We start from the raw sequence: 19,017 nt of genomic DNA, 5'->3' as shown, positions 1-19,017 counted from the left end.
ATAACATAACAGGGTCTTTGTAGTGGTGATTAGGTCTTCTGACAAGCATTCTAATTGCCCTCTCCTTTCAAGAACTTACTAGCGTTGAATTTTCCTGGCCTCCTTGAAGTTAGTCGTGGTCATGACTTGATTTGGCCATCAGGATTAGTGTTGGGTGGAACTTTTAAAAGCCCGTATGGAATTCACCAGCGTTCCTATTCCTGTCTCATGGAAGTGTGCAACGAGATGAGCCTCCCACAGCCTCAGTCCCTGAGTGGCATGCCGGGTGTAAGCACTACAGCGTGTGTAAGAAACGTTAGCTGTCCTGGAAATATCTGGTATGCTACTGTAACATAACCTAGCTTCTAATAACTGCTACAAACTACACTTAATGTGAAAACACTGCCTAAAAATCTGTTAGATTGTTGGTTTGTAATGGGCTCTAGAAGTCTAGGTTTGGGTTCTATTCCTGACTCTGCCAGACCGGCTCAAGTCCAGGTTCTCTGGCCAACCATGAGGTCCATGATCCCTTCAAGAGATGTGTATTTACCCACTCCACTGGGCACCCACTCTCAAGAGTCAGATTGCCTGGGATGGAATCCCAGCTTTTACACAGGGGGCAGTCTTAGCCAAGTTTCTTAACTTATGTGGCTGTTTCCACATGTGTACAATGTAGACAATGTAGACAATAGAATCTGTGCCCTATAGGGATACATATAAAGCATTTAGGACAGTGCCTGGCAGACAGTGCTTTGTGGGTGGTAGCCGTTCCGTGAGAAACGGCTCTTGCTGGCCTTCTTCACCTCTGCCCAGGCAACCACCCTGAGCAGTCTGGCAGGAACCAGAGGGAACCACAAGTTCCCTCTCTTCTATCAGAGAGCTGAGCATTGGGCAGAACAGTCAACTCCGGCAGACTTGGGTCCAATTCAAATGCCAAAACTCTGGGCCTGGTTCTAGATTAAAGCTGTAGTAAAAAATGAAATTGAGGAGCACCTGGGTGGCTCGGTCAGTTAAGCGTCCAACTCGGGTTTGGCTCAGGGTATGATCTCAGGGTCCTGAGATTAGGCCCCACCTCAGGCCCTGTGCTCGGCACATGGTCTGCTTCAAATTCTCTCCCCTCTCCCTCTCTCTCTCTCTCTCTCTCTCTCTCTCAAATAAATAAATAAATAAATAAATAAAATCTTAACACACACACACACACACACACACACACACACACACACACACACACAATGCAATTGAGAGCTATGAATATGTCCTAGGTTACAAAAACAGTTCAACATCTAAAAAGCTCATAGTACGTATCAGAACTGGGAACTGACCAAGTCTTACTGGCTTCAATCAATGGGAACTGGGAAGCAAAAGTCACATTCCCACTCATACCCAAATAATTCATGTAATACCTGGTGGGTGTCTGGTTTATTTAAACTGTCGGTCAGAGCCCCATCCCTGGCCGAGGAATAGGAGGTGAATGGCTAGGAGCTTTGGGGCTCAACAGGGCAGGGCTGTGCAGGTATCAGAGAGTAAAAGGAGCTCAACCCAGGAGCCCGAGCTGCAGCATCAGGGCCAGGCTGAGCAGAAGAGGCTCCACCCCTCGGGGCAGGGCCCCAGCACTCATGGCCATGGCATAGAACCTCGCCACCTCCTCGTTGGGGTTGCCCTGGGTTGGGTCAAACCACATCTGGATGCAGCGGCCACTCCCTCGGCTGTAGTTGCTGGCCTGGTAGGAATGAGTCCAGATTTCACTGCACAGAGCAGCAGGTGTGGGGAAGTGGAAATGGAAGGGAAGGCAGGCAGCTCCTGCTGGGCACCGGTTATAGCCTGTAGGGAAGACGGGAGGGAGACCTTCAGCCACTGGGCCCAGAACTAGCTTCGCTTCCACCAAGCGCACAGCCCCAAACATTCCTATGCCAGCCCTACCCCCCATACCTCCACCCCCATATCTCTCCCTCCCTGCCCCCCCCCAGACCCTCACCTGAGGTCCAGTCCCAGCCCTGGTGCCAGTTGCTCTTGCAGGTGTAGGAGGTGCGACAGTCCTCCCACCATTGCTGGCAGTCCTCTTTGCACAGGGGCACATCAAGGATGCGCTCCTTGCGCCAGCTCTGGTTCACCTGGGAGAGGTCGGTAGTGAAAAGGGGCTCAGGTTCACAATTCTCAGCTGCTCAGTCCCTCTGTAAATATGGGGGTCCAGGGAGGACACTCATACCTCCTGGATCCAGGGCCCCAGGTTAGGGGAGCACTCATACAGGCAGGTGTCCTGGATGAAGTGGCGCTTGCAGGCAGGTGTCATATGTCCGCAGTGGTTCCAGTTGAATCTGTACAGGTAGGAAATATCCTTATGGGCTTCCTGGCTGGTGTTGGTGGAGCAGCAGGAATTCTTCTTCCAGGGGCTGCACTGGGTGGGGAAGATACAGGCACTAACTCGCATGCCCAGCACGGCCACAATATTCCCACGTGCAGCCTTGCCCCTTTTAGTCTTTGATCCCCCAAAGCAGTCAGCCTTCCAGGGCAATGTTTGCCACGAGAGGACCCTCTTTGGGAGCAGTGCAGGCATTACGAAATTCACTAATTCAAACCTTTATTGAGCTCCTACTTCCTCGAACCCAGAGAGCAGAGACGTGACAATGAACACTTCTCACGGGATACCTGCTTTGGAAAGAGATTAAGCAGGAGAGAGGGATGGGGAATTGCACTTTTGTAGAAGGGTCAGAGATGCCTCACAGAGAAGGTCACAAAAGACCTGAAGCTGAGGAAGCAAGTCAAATAGATTGGAACCTCAGAACAGATCTAATTACAGAACAGATCTAATTACTCAAAACACTGAATGAATGGAAACCCATAGCTTAGAATTCAGTATAAAAGCAAAATATTAAAACATGCACTTTATTTATTTTTAGAGTGGGAACATGCACACACACATGCATGAAAGGGGTTGTGGAGGCCAGGTAGGGGGCGGAGGGAGGAGGAGAGAGAGAATCCCACTCAGAGGGGAGCCCGACGCAGGGCTGGATCCATGACTCCGACATCATGACCTGAGCTGAAATCAAGAATCAGAGCCTCAACCGACTGAGCCACCCAAACGCCCCTAAAATGTGCACTTTAAAAACAATAGGGCGCCTGGGTGGCTCGGTGGGTTGGGCCTCTGCCTTCAGCTCGGGTAGTGATCCCGGGGTCCTGGGATCGAGTCCCGCATGGGGCTGTCTGCTCAGTGGGGGGCCTGCTTCCCTCTCTCTCTCTCTCTCTGCCTCTCTGCCTACTTGTGATCTCTCTCTCTCTGTCAAATAAATGAATAAAATCTTTAAAAAAAAAAAACAATATATAGGCTGAAGAAGTTAAAGTCAAGGCTGCTGCAAGTATCCAAGTTACACCATCGCTCACCTGTAGACTTAGTGATTCAAAGCAACGTGGTCACTGTCTCCTAATGAGGTCAAAATGAATGCCGACATACTGGAATGCATTTTGCAAGCAGCTTCCTTTTTGTGTTTTCTTTACAGTTATGGCATCGTATGGATTTTTCTTAACATGTAGACAGGTTCAGGATATGAAAGGGGTTGTGGTAAAACAATTGCCATACAAAGGAGACCTCAGGTCCACCAAAAAGGTAAGAGCCCCAGGGGAAATGTTTGCTAGGTGTGTGAATCAAGGCACCTCACACCCAGCCACGTGCCTATGAGAAATCCACTTTTCTCGAGCTGCTAGGGGCTGGCAGGAAAGAAGCCACTGTGTGCTCTGGGTACTTCCTCCTCTCAAGACTCTTAGAGGGGTCAGTTCCAGTCCAAAATCTGAAATCAACATCAACCACTGGGCTGCGTCTCTCCAGGGTTATTTCCCAGGCTCCTCTCTAGAGAATCCGGGTTTGTGTGACATGGAAATGCAACAGCCAAGACACTGAGCTCTTGGCATCATACAGACAACATGGGGCACAGAGCATGTGGTGAACAGACGGTTGCCCACCATAGTACAGACTCTCAAGGCCTCTCAGGTGGTCTTCCTGCCTCTACCATGGAAGCGCTCAGAAGCTCTATTCTCCCCTTCTTCTTTCTGAATCAGCTCCTCCCCACCCCAGACTGGCCCTCGGCCCACCTGCTTATGCAGCTCGTCCTCCGGGCTTGGCTTTTCCTTGTGGTGCTTGGCGTCCATACAGACATTGAGAAGCTCAGTCCTGGATCGGGCCGCCCATACTGCGGCCACCCCCACCAGAAGGAGCAGCAGCTGTGTTGTTACCCGCTGGGCCATGTCAGTCTCTGAAGGAAGAGCTGTGGTCAGTGGCACCAAGAAAGGTAGAGGTGGGGCCTCCCGGTGGGTGGAAACAGCCCCAGGTAGGTGGAGTCTCCATGAAACCTGGGGCCATCCCGCCCCACCCCTACCCCTTAGTCTTCCCAGCCTCAGGGAGGAATGGACTCAGATACCACCCCGGGACAGTCCTTGCTGGGTCACACAAGTTACTGACTTCTCTAGGTAGAAGGAGTCAAGTGATAAAACTAAGAGATGGGTCTGGGCAAAAGGCAGAAACAGCCAAGAGATTGCCATAGGCCCACAGTCCCTTGCTTGAAATCTTTGGAGGCAAATGTTTCAGAACTTAAAATATTTAGGATTTGGTAAAAGGTAATATGATTTACATGCACTCAACAATCAAGCACACATTCCGTGGTAAAATCATTACACTGGTGGGTTACATTAAAACTCTAATAACCTCAAAAAAAAAAAAAAAAGAAACCTCTAATAACCTCACATTGATTTTTAGGTCAGATTTTGACACCAAATCACTTTGTGCAAACCTTGACAATAATCTTAGTTTTGGAACTCCAGATAAGCAGCAGGTCTGTGTTTAGAAACAAACAAACAAGGGGCTCCTGGGAGGCTCAGTCCTTTAAACGTCTGACTCTGATTTCGGCTCAGGTTCTGATCTCAGGGACATGAGATGGAGGCCCACGTTGGGCTCTGCGGAGTGGAGCCTGCTTGTGATTCTCTCTTCCCCTCCCTCTGTCCCTTCCCTCCCTCTCTCCCTCTCAAAAAAACAAAAACAGAAACAACCAACCCCCAGCCTCATCATCTGGTTTCTCCCAGAGGTCCTGTGACATGGGTCATTGTCACAGGGCACTGGAGGGCTGGGGGCAGGCGTGGGCAGCCAGCTGGACAGCCTCCAGGCCTTGGTAGGTTCCCAACCCCTGGCCACAGAGCTGGCCTCCCTTCCACCTTCACAGCACCTCAGCCCTCTGAGCGCAGACCCTGAACCTTGGGAGGCGACTGACTGTTCCCTCACCCACCAGTCACCAGGCACCTGGCATTTGTTTCCCACAGTTCCCAAAAGCATATGCACCCCTCTGCTCAAAGGTGCCTCGTCTCCACAGCACCCTGTGTCCTGGAGAACTTGGGCTTCTTCCTGGGCCTCCTGGAGGAGGCCTGAGCAGGCCGCCTCCAGGCTGACTGCCCCGCAGGGCTGGGGAACCTGGAACTGAACTCCTGCCTCACTCCCCAACTCGCCCCTCACCTTCCCACCGTCCAAGATTCTGCTACTCTGTTTATTCCAGTGTTCATTCATTCTCTCCCCGGCTAATTCACTTGTTCCAGGACCCAATCACTCTTCTCATGACCCAATCACTCACTGACCTGCGAGGGCGCAGGACAAATCTGTACTCTCTGGAGAACCAAGTGACTCTTTGGAGAAACACAGACTAGCAGCTAATTTAGAGCACAGGAGGCCAGATCAGCCTGTCGGTGATCTCAGCCCTAACACGGCACCTCCTGCTTTACCGTGGGACAAAAGAACTCATATTTTCTTGGGTTTAGTGTCCTCCTCTGAGGATTAAATGTAGGGGAAAAACCCCCACTAAATGACAGTCCGCTGGGCATGGATTGTGCAATTGTTGGCCCAGGTTGAGGGGTGTGCCCACCTCACGGAGCAGGGACCACCCAAGTCTGATTCAGGCCCCTGGAGTCCAGAGCTCCTACAGCTTTGTCCCCTGCATCTTCCCTGTGCCCAGGTTCCCAGGAGGGCCTGGGGTGGAGACTCAGAAAGCCCTGCCCCAGGCTCCTCGGGCCCCACCTGGTCGGTCAGCGGTTCTGCTTGCTCTGGTTGTTTTCTAGAGCCAGAGCTCTCTTCTCCATGCAGCCTCCATCACTCTGTAAGCCACTTCCCACATTCCTAGTCCCCACTTCAGACCTCGATGCAACTCTCTCCCCTTCCTCCAATAGCCACCATCGCCCGCATCACCCTGAACACATTACCCCCCACCCCACGCCAGGGCCCCAAACTTGAAGCGCGCTATGAAGGGCAGTGTGCTAAGAGGCAGGAGCCCATCAGTTCTAGTTCAGGGGTGGACACTAACTTACGTTTTAACCTTGGGCAGGCCCCTGCTCTGCTCTGGGCCCTCAGCCTCCACCTTTGAATTCTCTGGGATTTAGGCAAAAATGGATCCTCCTTCTTTGGCAAATTCTTTAACACCTGCTGGGAGCTCTGTGGGGTGTGTTGCCTCTACTGAAGGGGTGGGGAGTGGCATACCTGGGAGAGGAAGTGTTCCTGGTCCCGCTCAGGCTTCTGCTCGGCTCCGCAGTCCCTCTTGCCCTACTCTGGAGCACAGCCGAGGTTTAGTGGCCTAGGAGACCGGCAGTAGGGCAGGCAGCGGGGAATGTGGCCCAGGAGGGGGGCCTGGGATCGGGCGAAGGCCACTCACCAGTTAATTATTGCACGCTAATTATTGTGGGCACTGATGTGGGAAACAAAGGCAGAAGAAAAATTATTTAATTTCCGGAGTGTGCCTGGGTGGTTCAGTGGGTTAAGCCTCTGCCTTCGGCTTGGGTCATGATCTCAGGGTCCTGGGATCGAGCCCTGCATCGGGCTCTCTGCTCAGCAGGCAACCTGCTTCCCCCTCTCCCTGTGCCTGCCTCTCTGCCTACTTGTGATCTCTCTCTCTCTCTCTGTCAAATAAATAAAATAAAATAAAATATTTAATTTCCTTACTACCTACACCCCATTGATAAGTCCCTGAAACAGGCAAAGTGACATTCCTGTAGGGATTCAACTGTCTCCATGTTAATACTTTGCTAAGGGCAAAAGGCACTCCTAGCCCCCCTACACACACCCCCATCCCCCGCCATCCCTCCAGGATCCTGTAAGTCTACTTTAGCATATAAATATTCCTTTAGAAATTTCCTTTATCTCTAACCCTCACCAAGATACATGTTGACAATCATCCCCCAAGCATATGGCCCACCGATATACACCTGAAGGGTCTCACGAATAAGGTTTTATTAGGTGGTAATAAATGACCTTTTCCCAACAATAGCGAGCCCCCTCAACGTCCTGGAAAACTTGCCTCCAAAATTCCTTAGGGACTTATGCTATCTCTAACCCCCTCCCAACTTGAAAGTATATAGTGGGCCACTCCTCATGACCCCGGTGCAGCTCTTTCTGCCCACAGGTCCTATCTCCGTACTTGAATAAAATCACCTTTGCACCAAAGACATCTCAAGAATTCGTTCTTGGCCATTGGCTTTGAACCCTAACATCTTTCCTACATCAGGCACTAGCCAGGCCTCCATGGGAGGTGGGTGGGTGGGTGGGAGAGCGTGGATTCTTAGTGTAGGCCTAAGGCCAGTCCCCAAGTCCCACTTACCCCATTTTCTCCCCCAAACTTAGGGCTGATAAAACCTTGCAGCCTGAGATGCTGGGATCCTTTAAAATAATCTGGTCCACTTCTAACCCCTGTCCTTCTTATATAGATGAGAATGAGATCCAGAAAATAAGGACAGAACCAATTGTAGGGCAAGGGCTGGAGTGCAAGCTTCCAAGCTCCCAGCCAGCTGTAGAGACTAAAGAGCTACCTAGTCCCCAAAGTAGAGATCCGCCAACTCCTCCAACCTCATCAGTCCCAGGCGTCGCCAGCGGCAAAATCAGACATTCAGCAGCCCAGAGCCTCAGTTGCTCCTAGGCTGTGGCACCCCTCTCTTTGCCCCTGTACCCAACCACACAGGTGTCCCTTCTCCAGCATCTGAGAGTCAGGTCTCCTGTAGGCCCTTCCCACCGCGGCCACCCCACCCAAGGACCGAAGTCTTCCTTTTACCATGATGGTACCACTGCTGGGGAAAGGGAAAAGGAGAGGAGCAGATTTGGGCAAGAAGAAGCAGAGCTCCATTTTGTCGCAGTGCCTGTATGCGACCCAGGGAGAAGTGATCATAGAGGCAAAAGCCCCGGGGAGGGGTACAGGTTGGATACAGATGTGGCAGCCATCGGCCTAGGGACAGCAATAGAAGTTTAAGGAAAATGGGGCCTCGGTACCATGGGGAAGGCCACTTGGGACAGGAGGTGAATGGGCTTGCTGGGAAAGCAGCTGAGCCCTGAAGGGCATGGAATGAAATGGACTCCCAGGAGAGCCCCATCCCCACCCTCACCCCCACCCCCAGCCCTGCTTTACCTCTCCCTCAAAGCGAGCCTTACCTGAATCCTGTGAAGAGCAGGGAGGGTTAAGGCCTTGGAAAACCTCAGCAGGTGAAGGGCCCTCGGACCCTTCAGACCTCTCTCCCGGCTTTATAAGACCAGGCGACCTTCTCCTGATTGGAGAAGAATGACCAGAGATCTAGGAATGCCTGAAGGAGGGAACTCGTCTAGATGGGACTTGCCCCTACCTGGCATCCTCCACCCCTGACCTGGGGACTGATCATTAACTGGGCTTTGTGGCCTCTCCACTAGGAGAAGGACCTGGGCCCTGAGGGCTTCATAAGTCACCAGCTAAGGGGAGGGGAGATGGGCGTGGAGTTCTGCTCTGTGGGGAGTCACCCTCCTCTGAATCTGGGATGAGAGTGCGGGGGCTGTGTGACCTGCGGGGAGGAACAGGGTGAAGCGGTCACCTTTGAGCCTGGACCGGAAGTTTACTATCAGCCAGGTGAGCCATGGGCATCCTGTAGCCCCCAATCTGTAGGCTGTGCTGTGACCAAGGATAACAGGAGGGTGTTTGGCCGGGGCAGGTGGAGGCCCGGCCTGCGTGGAGTCGGGGTGGGTGAAACTGGAGCTTTTCCTGCCTGCTGCTAGCCCACCCCCTGTTTTCTCAGCTGTGGAAACTGCAGTTCCCAGGCAGCCAAGAGAGGCTACAGTTCAGACCTGAGTCCCATTCCAAACCAGGTTCTTCCGCGAAGGGAGAAAGGAAAGCTCTGTGAGAGGCCCTCAGGGCAACAACCTAAGGATTGCACAAATACTGTGTTTCTCCTCTGGCCTCAGTTCCTGCCCTTGCCTTCTTAACTTCTATTTCAGCCTCCTAGAAACTTCTCCTTCCACTTCCATCCTACCAAGCCTTTGTCCTTGCTGAGCCGAGTGCTGGTCCTCCCGCCATTTTCTGTTTGGCAGAGATTACTCCCCTGGAAGCCTTCTCTAACCTCCCTGGGCTCCCATAGACTCCTCATGAGTGTCTGTTTTGTTGGGGAAGAGCAGATGATAAACATAGCAGATGATAGGTATCTGTACAAAGGCAGGAGACCCATGTGATAAGAAAGTGCCTGGATGACCTTGTTTGGTTGGTGGTCAGAAGTCATGTTAGCGGGGAATCGTAGGTTAAAATCTAAGTGGCTACAAGGAGCTAGCCTGCAGAGAACAAAGGAACATTCCAGGAACGCAGAAAGAGAATTGCTGGCACAAAGTGTGTGAGAAGCGTGAATGGAGCTCACCTATGGGGTGTGGAACAGAATGATGGAAATGAGCTCTAGGTCAGTCTAAGTCAGTCAGTGGGGGGCAGGGCAGGGCAGGGGTCTCTATGCCATTGAAGTCTGGTCTCTCCAACAGATACCATGGGTTAAAGGGTTGGCGAGGGGTTGCCGCATAAGACATTTTTGTTTATTTTACTTTTTAAAAATGTCCATCAGATGGCGAAATTTGTGGGTGCCAATATGGTGGTGAATAGGATATCTTCAGTTCTCAAGTATCTGCCTGTATCATACTTACATATTACAAAGGGGGAAGAAGTAGTGGAGAAACCTGACAGACCCAATCTCACCCTCGAGAGTGAGTGAGCTCACCCCCATATGCCTTCTGTTATGATGCACTGAGAAGGACCCAGTGTTGCCTTGGGGCTATTCATGCCAAAAATGTATGACCTTGATTTAATAAGGAAGAAACCCATAAACCCTAAATGAGGGATATTCTATAATGGAATTGGCCTGTGCTTTTCAAAAATGTCAAGGTTCTCAAAGAACCCCTCTCCTTCAAATACCCATCAGTAGGAGACTGAGTTAGATGTGACATATACTACATAGGCTGGAATACTGCCCTGCAGTGGAAAAGAATGGGCCAAATCTCAGTAGATCAATAAGGAAGATCTCAGAAACTGTGTTCTCATGATAAGACACATGGTGCATGGGGGCGCCTGGGTGGCTCAGTGGGTTAAAGCCTCTGCCTTTGGCTCAGGTCATGGTCCCGGGGTCCTGGGATCGAGCCCCACATTGGGCTCTGCTCAGCAGGGAGCTTCCCCCTCCCTCTCTCTCTGCCTGCCTCTCTGCCTACTTGTGATCTCTGTCTGTCAAATAAATAAATAAAATCTTAAAAAAAAAAAAAAGACACATGGTGCATGAAAGCCACACCAAGATGGTCTTCTTGTATCTATCAGTTTGACAAAACAAAGTCAGCTTAGTAGGAAATCAGAAGTTTGACTCTATCCTGTGTTGGCAAGGCGGCAGGAAGCAGGCACTCTTATCCCTAGTTGGGGGAGGGGCACACTGATACAGTTGTAGAGTTGTAACTCAAAATTATAACTCCATCTACTTCTTGACCTAGAAACGCCTTTTCTGGAATTCATGTGTAACATTCTACCATGCATAAGATTACCCACTGCAGGGGCACCCGGGTGGCTCAGTCGCGTGGGCACCCAACTCTTGCTTTCTGCTCAGGTCATGATCTCAGGGTCCTGGGATGGAGCCCCACATCAGGCTCTGTACTCAGTGTGGAGTCTGCTTGAGACTTTCTCTCCCTCTCCCTCTGCCCAGCAATTATCCCTTTAAAAAAGGGAAGCAATGTAGTTGTTCATCATTGGGCCTCCTTACCCACTACCACCACCAGTATCTCCACCCTAGTCCACATCTAGTAAGGGAAGGAAAGGGAAAGAGGCTTTCTTTATCACCAGGAGCCTGAGAACTTATCTGTCATCTCTGCCCACCTTCTCTCCACCCATCCCCTTAGCCCCTTGTGGTGTGGGACTGATGAACTTGGCATGGAGGGAAGCCTGGTGAAGAAGAGCTTCAGACTAAGGGGTCAGCTTCTACCTCCTACTTGCTGGTGAACTTCCAGCTATTCCCAGTCCCTCCTTGGGCCTCTTAGGAGGAATGATAAAGCAGTGAGGCTGTCCCTCCAACCCACTCATCCCCAAATTACGTACAAGACACAAGATACACACGGATCTATGAAAATAGGCCATCAGAGGAACCCCATATGACTCATCTTGGATCAAGAACCAATAACTAGGGCATTGTGAGGTCCCCCCATCTGAGAGTGCTGAGCTGGGCCGAGGCCAGGTCACCCAGGCTGGGTGCGGACAAGGGAGATGGGCAGGTGTCCGCAGTGACAGGGGCTCAGCCTAGGAGCCCGAGCTGCAGCATCAGGGCCAGGCTGAGCAGGAGAGGCTCCACCCCTCGGGGCAGGGCCCCAGCACTCAGGGCCATGGCATAGAACCTCGCCACCTCCTCATTGGGGTTGCCCTGGGCCGGGTTGAACCACATCTGGATGCAGCGGCCACTCCCTCGGCTGTAGTTGCTGGCCTGGTAGGAGTGACTCCAGAGGCCCTCACACAGGGCTGCGGGCGTGGGAAAGTAGGTCTCAAAGGTGCGGCAGGTGGTCCCGGCTGGACACTTGTTAATACCTGCAGGCAGAGAGGGTGGACGCAGACATTCAGCCCCCGGGCCCGAAGCTGGTTTCTGGCCACCCCAGATCCTCAAACCCCACCTCCGTCCCCACCTGCCACCCCCCTCACCTGAGGTCCAGTCCCAGCCCCGGTGCCAGTTGTTCTTGCAGGTGTAGGTTCTTGCAGGTGTAGGAGGTGCGACAGTCCTCCCACCATTGCTGGCAGTCCTCTTTGCACAGGGGCACGTGCAGGAAGCGCTCCTTGCGCCAGCTCTGGTTCACCTGGTGGGAGGTGAGGAGGGAGGGCTCACTCAGCGCTCAGCTGGGGATGAGACATCTCCTGCCACAGCCCTGATGGAGCTGGATGGCAGCTGCAGGGGTGGGATGGGGAGAGGCAGGGTCCCATACCTCCTGGGTCCAGGGCCCCAGGTTGGGGGAGCACTCATAGAGACAGTTGTCCTGGATAAAGTGACGCTTGCAGGCGGGCTCCATCTTGCCACAGTGCTCCCAGGTGAAGTTGTACAGGAGGGAGGTGTCCTTGTGCAGCTCCTGGCTGGTGCTGACTGAGCAGCAGGCCTTCTCCTTCCAGGGAGTGCACTGCGTGGGGAAGACACCGACGAAGTGCCCACCCGCCCCACAGCGGTCTCCTCCATCTTCTGACTCCTCTGCCCCAGGTGGGGCATCCAGAGGAACACTTGCTGGGGAGGGCATCACGATGCCTGGCTCTTGGGGTTGAGGCAGTTGTAACAGTTTTTTAACAGAGAGTAAAACAGGGGATGTGGGAGGCCTGGGAACCACTGTCTGGGGGAGCAATTATTTTCATGCTTCTAAATTATTTCACGTGATTCGCATTATTTATATTACTCATTTTGCCTCCAGCCAATATTAACTAAGTACTTTTGATCAATCCCGCATCGTGTGTGTGGGGGCTGAGAATACATCTGTGAACAAAACAGATCAAATCTCTGCCTTGGGACGCCTAGGTGGCTCAGTCTTTAAGCATCTGCCTTCGGCTCAGGTCATGATCCCATGGTCCTGGGTTCAAGCCCCGCATCGGGCTACCTGCTCGGCGGGAGGCCTGCTTCTCCTTCTCCCATTCCGTCTGCTTGTGTTCCCTCTCGCGCTGTGTTTCTCTCTGTCAAGTAAATAAAATATTTAAAAAAAAAAAATCTCTGGTTTTATGGAGTTTATGGATTTAGTCAGGGGCAGGGGGAAGACACAGAACATGGTAGGCACAGAAAACACAAGTGCAAAGTCCCTGAGGCTTTTGCACTTTATGCCCTCAGCACTCTAGTAAAAACATCATTCATTCAACCGTTACAGAGTTTACGTAAGCTGTACCCCTGGTAAATGGTGGGATCAAGATTTTAACTCAGGGCAGGTAGGAGAAGAGCCTGGCCCCAAGCTATGGTAAGAGCAGAGAGGAAGGGCACTGATCTGGCTCTCCTATGGTCTGGACCCTCAAGCTAGGGGACTCCACATAGGTCCAGAAAGTAGTGGGGGACAGAGGGCATAATGGCCTGCACATGAACCCCGGTATGGACCTGACTCCATATGGGAGGCCATCCCAGAGAGATAATTCAAAACAGAAAAGACAATGGAAATGTGAAGGTTTCTCTGTAGAAATAATTCCAAGCTGGGACTCCAGAGCTGAGTGATTACGAGCCAGTCATTTAAAATCTCTGCCATGAACTATAGCACCCAGGGCCAAGCAACAGGGGCATGGGACAGGTCTGGGCACTCAGGAGAAACAAGGAAAATCCAAGAGGGTGGAACCAAACCTACCCCAGTCCAACAGCCTAGCCCACCCCCAGCACAGCTGACATCAAACATGCTTCCAGGCCTCCCTGAGTTCACACATACCCCTCCGCAGATGCCCCAGCTCCTGGGGGTTCTGCAGGACCCCGGTGCACCTCGTCCCTGGCCTGCCAATCAGTGTCAGCCGTTCCTGCCTCCAGGAGGGGGTGATTATACTGACAGGCACTTGCTGGCCTCTAGTAGGGGCTTGACACAGACAAGCACTCCCCATACAACCCCTGTGCCTCAGAATTACAATCGAAAGGCTCCTCAAAAGTCTGCATGCCGTTTCTTGCAAAGAGGAAGTGCTCCCGAGGGGTCTTAGAAGCACCATCTAGAACTTTAAAAGTTCTGAAAATGAAGTAATCTTTCAGTTTTGGAAGAGAAAAAGTTCTGGAGATGGATGGTGGTGGGGACAACAGTATGAATGGCCATCGAACCCAACATTTAGAAATGCTTAAAATACCAACTTTTATATTACGTCTATTTTAGCGTGTGTGTGCGTGTGTGTGTGTGCGCGCACACACACACGATGCAAACAAAAAATGGGAAATGACTCAGAAGTCATGGGGCTCTGGGCTTCCCACTCTTCACTTCTAGCCCCTGGGTTCCGAGCTGCTTTGGGGACTCCCCTGGCCTCCCCTTCTCTGTGGGCAGCAGCATCCTTGGCTCTGGTCACACTAAGCTCATCACTGCCTCTGCCATCCCCTTCCCACCCGGGTACAAGCTGTTCTCTGCCAGGCTGCCCTTTCCTGCTTTGTCTTCCTGGAAAACTGTTACTCATTCCCCAAGGCCAAGGCTGATGGCACCTGTCCTGGGAAGTCTTCCCATCGTTATCTGATTTGTCACTGTCTCTTCAGGACCTAGTGGGGGTGGAGGACCTGAACTGTTGCTCTGTATTTGCTGCATGGTGACCTTGAAGGACCTGTGTCCCCTGAGCCCTGTTGTTGAGCTCCATGGGCTGGGGCATAGTTAAGGCTGGAAAAGGCACCGCCCAACTCTGTCCTAGCCCCTGCTCATGTTTAGCCTCTCAGTTCCCACGCTATGTGTACGCATGGACGTACACACACACACACACACACACACACACACACACACATACATTGTATCCGTGCCCACTGTGGGCCTCGTTTCCTACTTCCTCACCTGTATAGGTAGAGACTACTATCCACCTACCCGCTATAGTAGATTTGGTGTCCCCCTGGGGATCCCTTCGGCCACCCTCCTGACTCCATTGCTCCCCAAAGCTGATCTTCCACTTCTCTGCTTTCTTCCATTTCTAGGGTCACCTCTCTCTCCAACCCATGACTCTACTCCCTCCTCACCTGGCCATGCAGCTTGTCTTCGGGGCCTGGCTTCGTCTTATGGTGTTTGGCGTCCATGCAGATGTTGAACAGGTTCGTCCCGGCCCGTGGAGTCCTAGGCTGAGCACCCCACGCAGCAGCCACCAAAGCCGGAAGCAGCAGCTGTATCATGGGCCAGGCCTTGTCCATCCATTCCTGCCAGAAAGCCACAATCAGAGGTAGATGAAGCCTAAGAGGGAGGCAGCAGCCACGAGACTCTCCATGCGTTTCTTGTCTCCCTACCAAGCCTGGATCTTCCTCCCTCCTCACCCCGCTTATCCCTGAGGGCCCCCAAGCCACGCCAAAGGCAAGTGTAGAGGTCTGGGCCAGAAGGCAAGACCCATTCACCCCATCCCAAGGGTACTCCAACACTAGCTTGCTCTGTGACCGTGGTGGGAGCCACCACCCCTCCCTGGATGTGTCCTTCTAGATTTCACCGGTGATACTTCGTCCACAGTTTGAGGGCCCTGCTAGTTCTGCAAGCCCTCTCAGATCTGCACAACAGGAACCACGGAATGTGGTCTGCTGATGAGGGGAGGGAGTGAGAGAAGAAGTACCTGCCAGCCTCAGCCCATCCCCCACCAACCCAGTGTAGGGCAGATGGGGATCCTGACCCGGGACCAGCTGAAGGCCACTGAGCCCTGCAGTCACTGCTCATGGTCCTAGACTGGGTGCCATGGAACGCAAGGGGAGTGCCATTGGGGGCACAATGTGGAGAGCCAGTGAGGGTGCAGTCCCAGAGAGCCAGACCCCAGTTTCTCACACCTCAACAACCCCGCCCCCCACACAAAGGGGTCTTGGGAAGTTACCCTGGCAGAGTGGGGCCTGGAGCTATGGAAAGGCGGGAAGGCGCATCATGATACACTCGGAGGAGGGAGCACATTGGGTGGTGGGAGCAGCGGAGGAAAATCCAGCAGAAAAACCAGACCCCAGGAGAACTGGGTAAGACTTCACCTTTCCTCCCACCTCCTTCCGCACTTTCCCTCAAGACCTGCCCTGGCCTCAACCTCAGCCCCCCTGGGAAGTACAGTGTCTCCCTCCTCCACCCCACTCCTTTTATAAATCTACCAGGGTAAAGCAAACAGGCTTTGTCTAGGAAACAACTCAATTGTCTTTCAGTGAGAGACCAGTTAAATAAATGAGGGTTCACCCAATGGGATTTAACCTGATATAAAAGAATGAGAAAGCTCTTGGTATACAAATGTGGAAAAACATTCAAGTATATTGTTAAGTGAAAGAGGAAGGGTGCAGAAACGTGTCCATAGAATTTTTTTGTGTAAACAAGGAGGAGGGTGAATGTATGTCTTCGCATAAGAAAATTCTGAGGGGTGCCTGGGTGGTTCAGTTGATTAAGCATCTGACTCTTGGTTTTGGCTCAGGTCGTGATCTCGGAGGGAGGTTGTGAGTTTGAGCCCCTCATTGGGCTCTGCACTCAGTGGGGAGTCTGCTTGAGATTCTCTCTTTCCCTCTGCCCCCCACCGCAACCCCCCACACCACACCACCCCCCCGCTTGCTCCCTGTGCATATAATTGCAGTCTCTCTCTCAAAAATAAATAAATAAAATCTTAAAAGAAAATTCTGGAAAGGTACAAATTTTTTTTTACATAGCCTCCCTTGCTGGGAGGATACAAGATTAGGGATGCAACTTTCTTCTATTTTTTTAATTTTAATTTTTTTAAAGTTTTTTTTTTTTTTTTCCAGTAATCTCAATACCCAACTTGGGGCTTGAATTCATGACCCCAAGATCAAGAGTCACATGCTCTTCCAACCGAGACAGCCAGGTATCCCAAGACTTTCTTCTATAAACTTTCTATGCTGTTTCGATTTTTTGAACCATGTGACTATATACCTTATTTAAATATAACATACAGATTTGTATGTATTTGAATATAAATATACAAAATGTTGAATGGAGAAATAAGATATAGAATGATGCAACTGATTTGATACCATATGTAAATTTCAATAACAAGGATATTCATAAAATAATGCTATATATTAGTTATGGCTACGATAGAGGTATTTGCAGAAATAGGAACACCAAGCCAGTGGTAGTCTTAGGTCCTTAAGTATACTGCCAGAGAAAGTCTGTGCCTTTGTGTTGTATACAGTTGACCCTTGAACAACATTAATTACATAATCACACCAGTCATATATTGAGAACCACACTATACCAATTAGAATAATGGATGTGTTACTTACACTGTCGTGTCTTGTAACTCTCACAAGTACTACAGTGTTGACATTATTATTCCCAACAGACAGATGAGGAAACCAAGGCCTTGGGAGTTAGGTGAATTCCAAAACAGCTAAAAAGTGGAGGAGTCAGGATTTAACCCAAGCTGATTTAACTGCAAAGTGCTGCTTTTTCCTCTGTCTTGCTATCTTCAAATACATGGTCTCATTTTCTTGCCTTACCTCTAGGAAATTTAGCCAAGAAACCACATCCTATGTTTACTTTTGAGACCAGCCTTCAGAGCTTCTCTCCCCAGAATCCTTTTAGACAGTACAATTCTTTTTTCCAGTTCTGCTGTGTTTTGCCAAATAATGCAAATAAAGGAAATATAATATTTTAGAAATAAGAGGATCATGCTACCCCATTCCAACCAGAGACAAGCTTAGATTTTTCATCAAAGTTCTTCCTAGCTTTGTGATGAATCAGGTCTACAAATCATAAATGATGCAAAAAGGAAAACCTAGGATTTCCATTGCTTTTTTGAGAAAAGCTAAGCAAAGACACAAATAAGTCTATAAAGGCAGTCACACCTGAAGCAATGCTGAGAGCATGCCCAGAACCAAGGGTTATGATTAATCTCATCCTGTGCAATAGAGGCGGGGTGGGGGGAGCACTTTCCCATGTGGGGGTTAAAGAAGGGAACAAAGAAGGGACCGTTGAGAAGTGAGCACTATGTCACGTCCCCTTGAACAGGCTCCGTGACTGCTCTGACCAATAGAATATGGTAAAACCGATGCTTTGCCAGTTTCTGGCTCCAGGCCTTAAGGGACAATGATGAACTGAATGTTTGCCTCTCTCCACCATTCCTATGTTGAATATTCCTATGAACCTGTCCCCCACCATGTGATGATATGAGGAGGTGGGGCCCTCTGAGAAGTGATTAGGGTTAGATGGGGTTAGTGGCCTCATAAAGGTCGTGAGAGAGCTTGTTTCCCCTCTCTGCTGTCCACCATGTGAGGATACAGCAAGGAATGGGCAGTCTGAAACCTTGAAGGGGGGCGTCCCCAGAACTCACCATGCCAACTCCCTGATTTTGGACTTTCAGGCTTCAGAACTGTGAGGAATAAACTTTTGTTGTTTAAACACTCTGACTAGGGTGCCTGAGTGGCTCAGTCGTTAAACATCTGCCTTCAGCTCAGGTCATGATCCGAAGGTCCTGGGATCAAGCCCTGCATCGGGGTCCCTGCTCAGTGGGAAGCCTGCTTCTCCCTCTCCCACCCCCGTCCCCTGCTTGTGTTCCCTCTCTCGCTGTCTCTCTCTGTCAAATAATAAAATCTTTTAAAAATAAATAAAAAATAAACACCCTGTCTCTATGCTATTCTGTTGCAGCAGCCAAAACTGACCAAGACAGGGACTAGCAGCTTCTACTTCCTATTTCTTGGAATATTGTCTCTTAGACCCATGAGCCACCATGTGAGAGGACTAACTGTCCCGCTAGAGCGGCATTGAGAAGCCCACGGACTACACGGAGAAGAGGGGGCTTGGCTGAAGCCAGCCTTCCAGCAACCCCTGCCGAAGACCCAAGCCTGTGAGTAAAACCATCCTGGGTGTTCAAGAGCATCCCCAACATAGGCTGAACATTACTAAGTGACCGTAGTCACTGCCCCGTGGAGCAGAAGGATCGTCCAGCGGGGTCTTGCCCAAATTTCAGACTCACACAGTCTTGAAGCTTAATAAGATAGCCAGTAAGCCACTACGTCTGTTGGATTTTTTTAACTGTGCATTTTGGCATAACCTTTGACTTAACAGAAAAATTGCAAAAGTAGTTAAGAGAGTTCCCATGTTCTTTGCATCCAGGCTCTCCAGATGTTGACATCTTATATAACCAAAGCATATCTGGGCCA

General features: G+C 50.9%; 2 protein-coding genes across 2 annotated transcripts; both read right to left on the bottom strand.

Moving 5' to 3' along the window:
* Positions 1-1,467: 1,467 nt before the first annotated feature.
* LOC111159443 (folate receptor 1) lies at positions 1,468-6,628 on the bottom strand. Its single transcript, XM_022521926.1, has 5 exons — positions 6,482-6,628; positions 4,063-4,223; positions 2,186-2,374; positions 1,955-2,090; positions 1,468-1,800 (listed from the first exon to the last, which is right to left on the bottom strand). The coding sequence occupies exons 2-5, from the start codon at positions 4,213-4,215 to the stop codon at positions 1,514-1,516; spliced, it is 765 nt and encodes a 254-aa protein (XP_022377634.1). The 5' UTR covers positions 4,216-4,223; positions 6,482-6,628; the 3' UTR covers positions 1,468-1,513.
* Positions 6,629-11,529: 4,901 nt separating this feature from the next.
* LOC111159442 (folate receptor gamma-like) lies at positions 11,530-15,087 on the bottom strand. The gene is given in 5 exon segments (XM_022521925.1): positions 11,530-11,816; positions 11,928-11,988; positions 11,990-12,079; positions 12,206-12,394; positions 14,920-15,087. Coding segments are annotated over 5 exon segments (795 nt in total).
* Positions 15,088-19,017: the final 3,930 nt, after the last annotated feature.

The sequence above is a fragment of the Enhydra lutris genome, unplaced genomic scaffold (genome assembly GCF_002288905.1).
Source record: "Enhydra lutris kenyoni isolate GAN:26980312 unplaced genomic scaffold, ASM228890v2 scaffoldscaffold68, whole genome shotgun sequence".
Taxonomy (NCBI): domain Eukaryota; kingdom Metazoa; phylum Chordata; class Mammalia; order Carnivora; family Mustelidae; genus Enhydra; species Enhydra lutris.
Note: the sequence above shows the minus strand (reverse complement) of the source record. Positions and strands in the feature narration are given on the sequence as shown.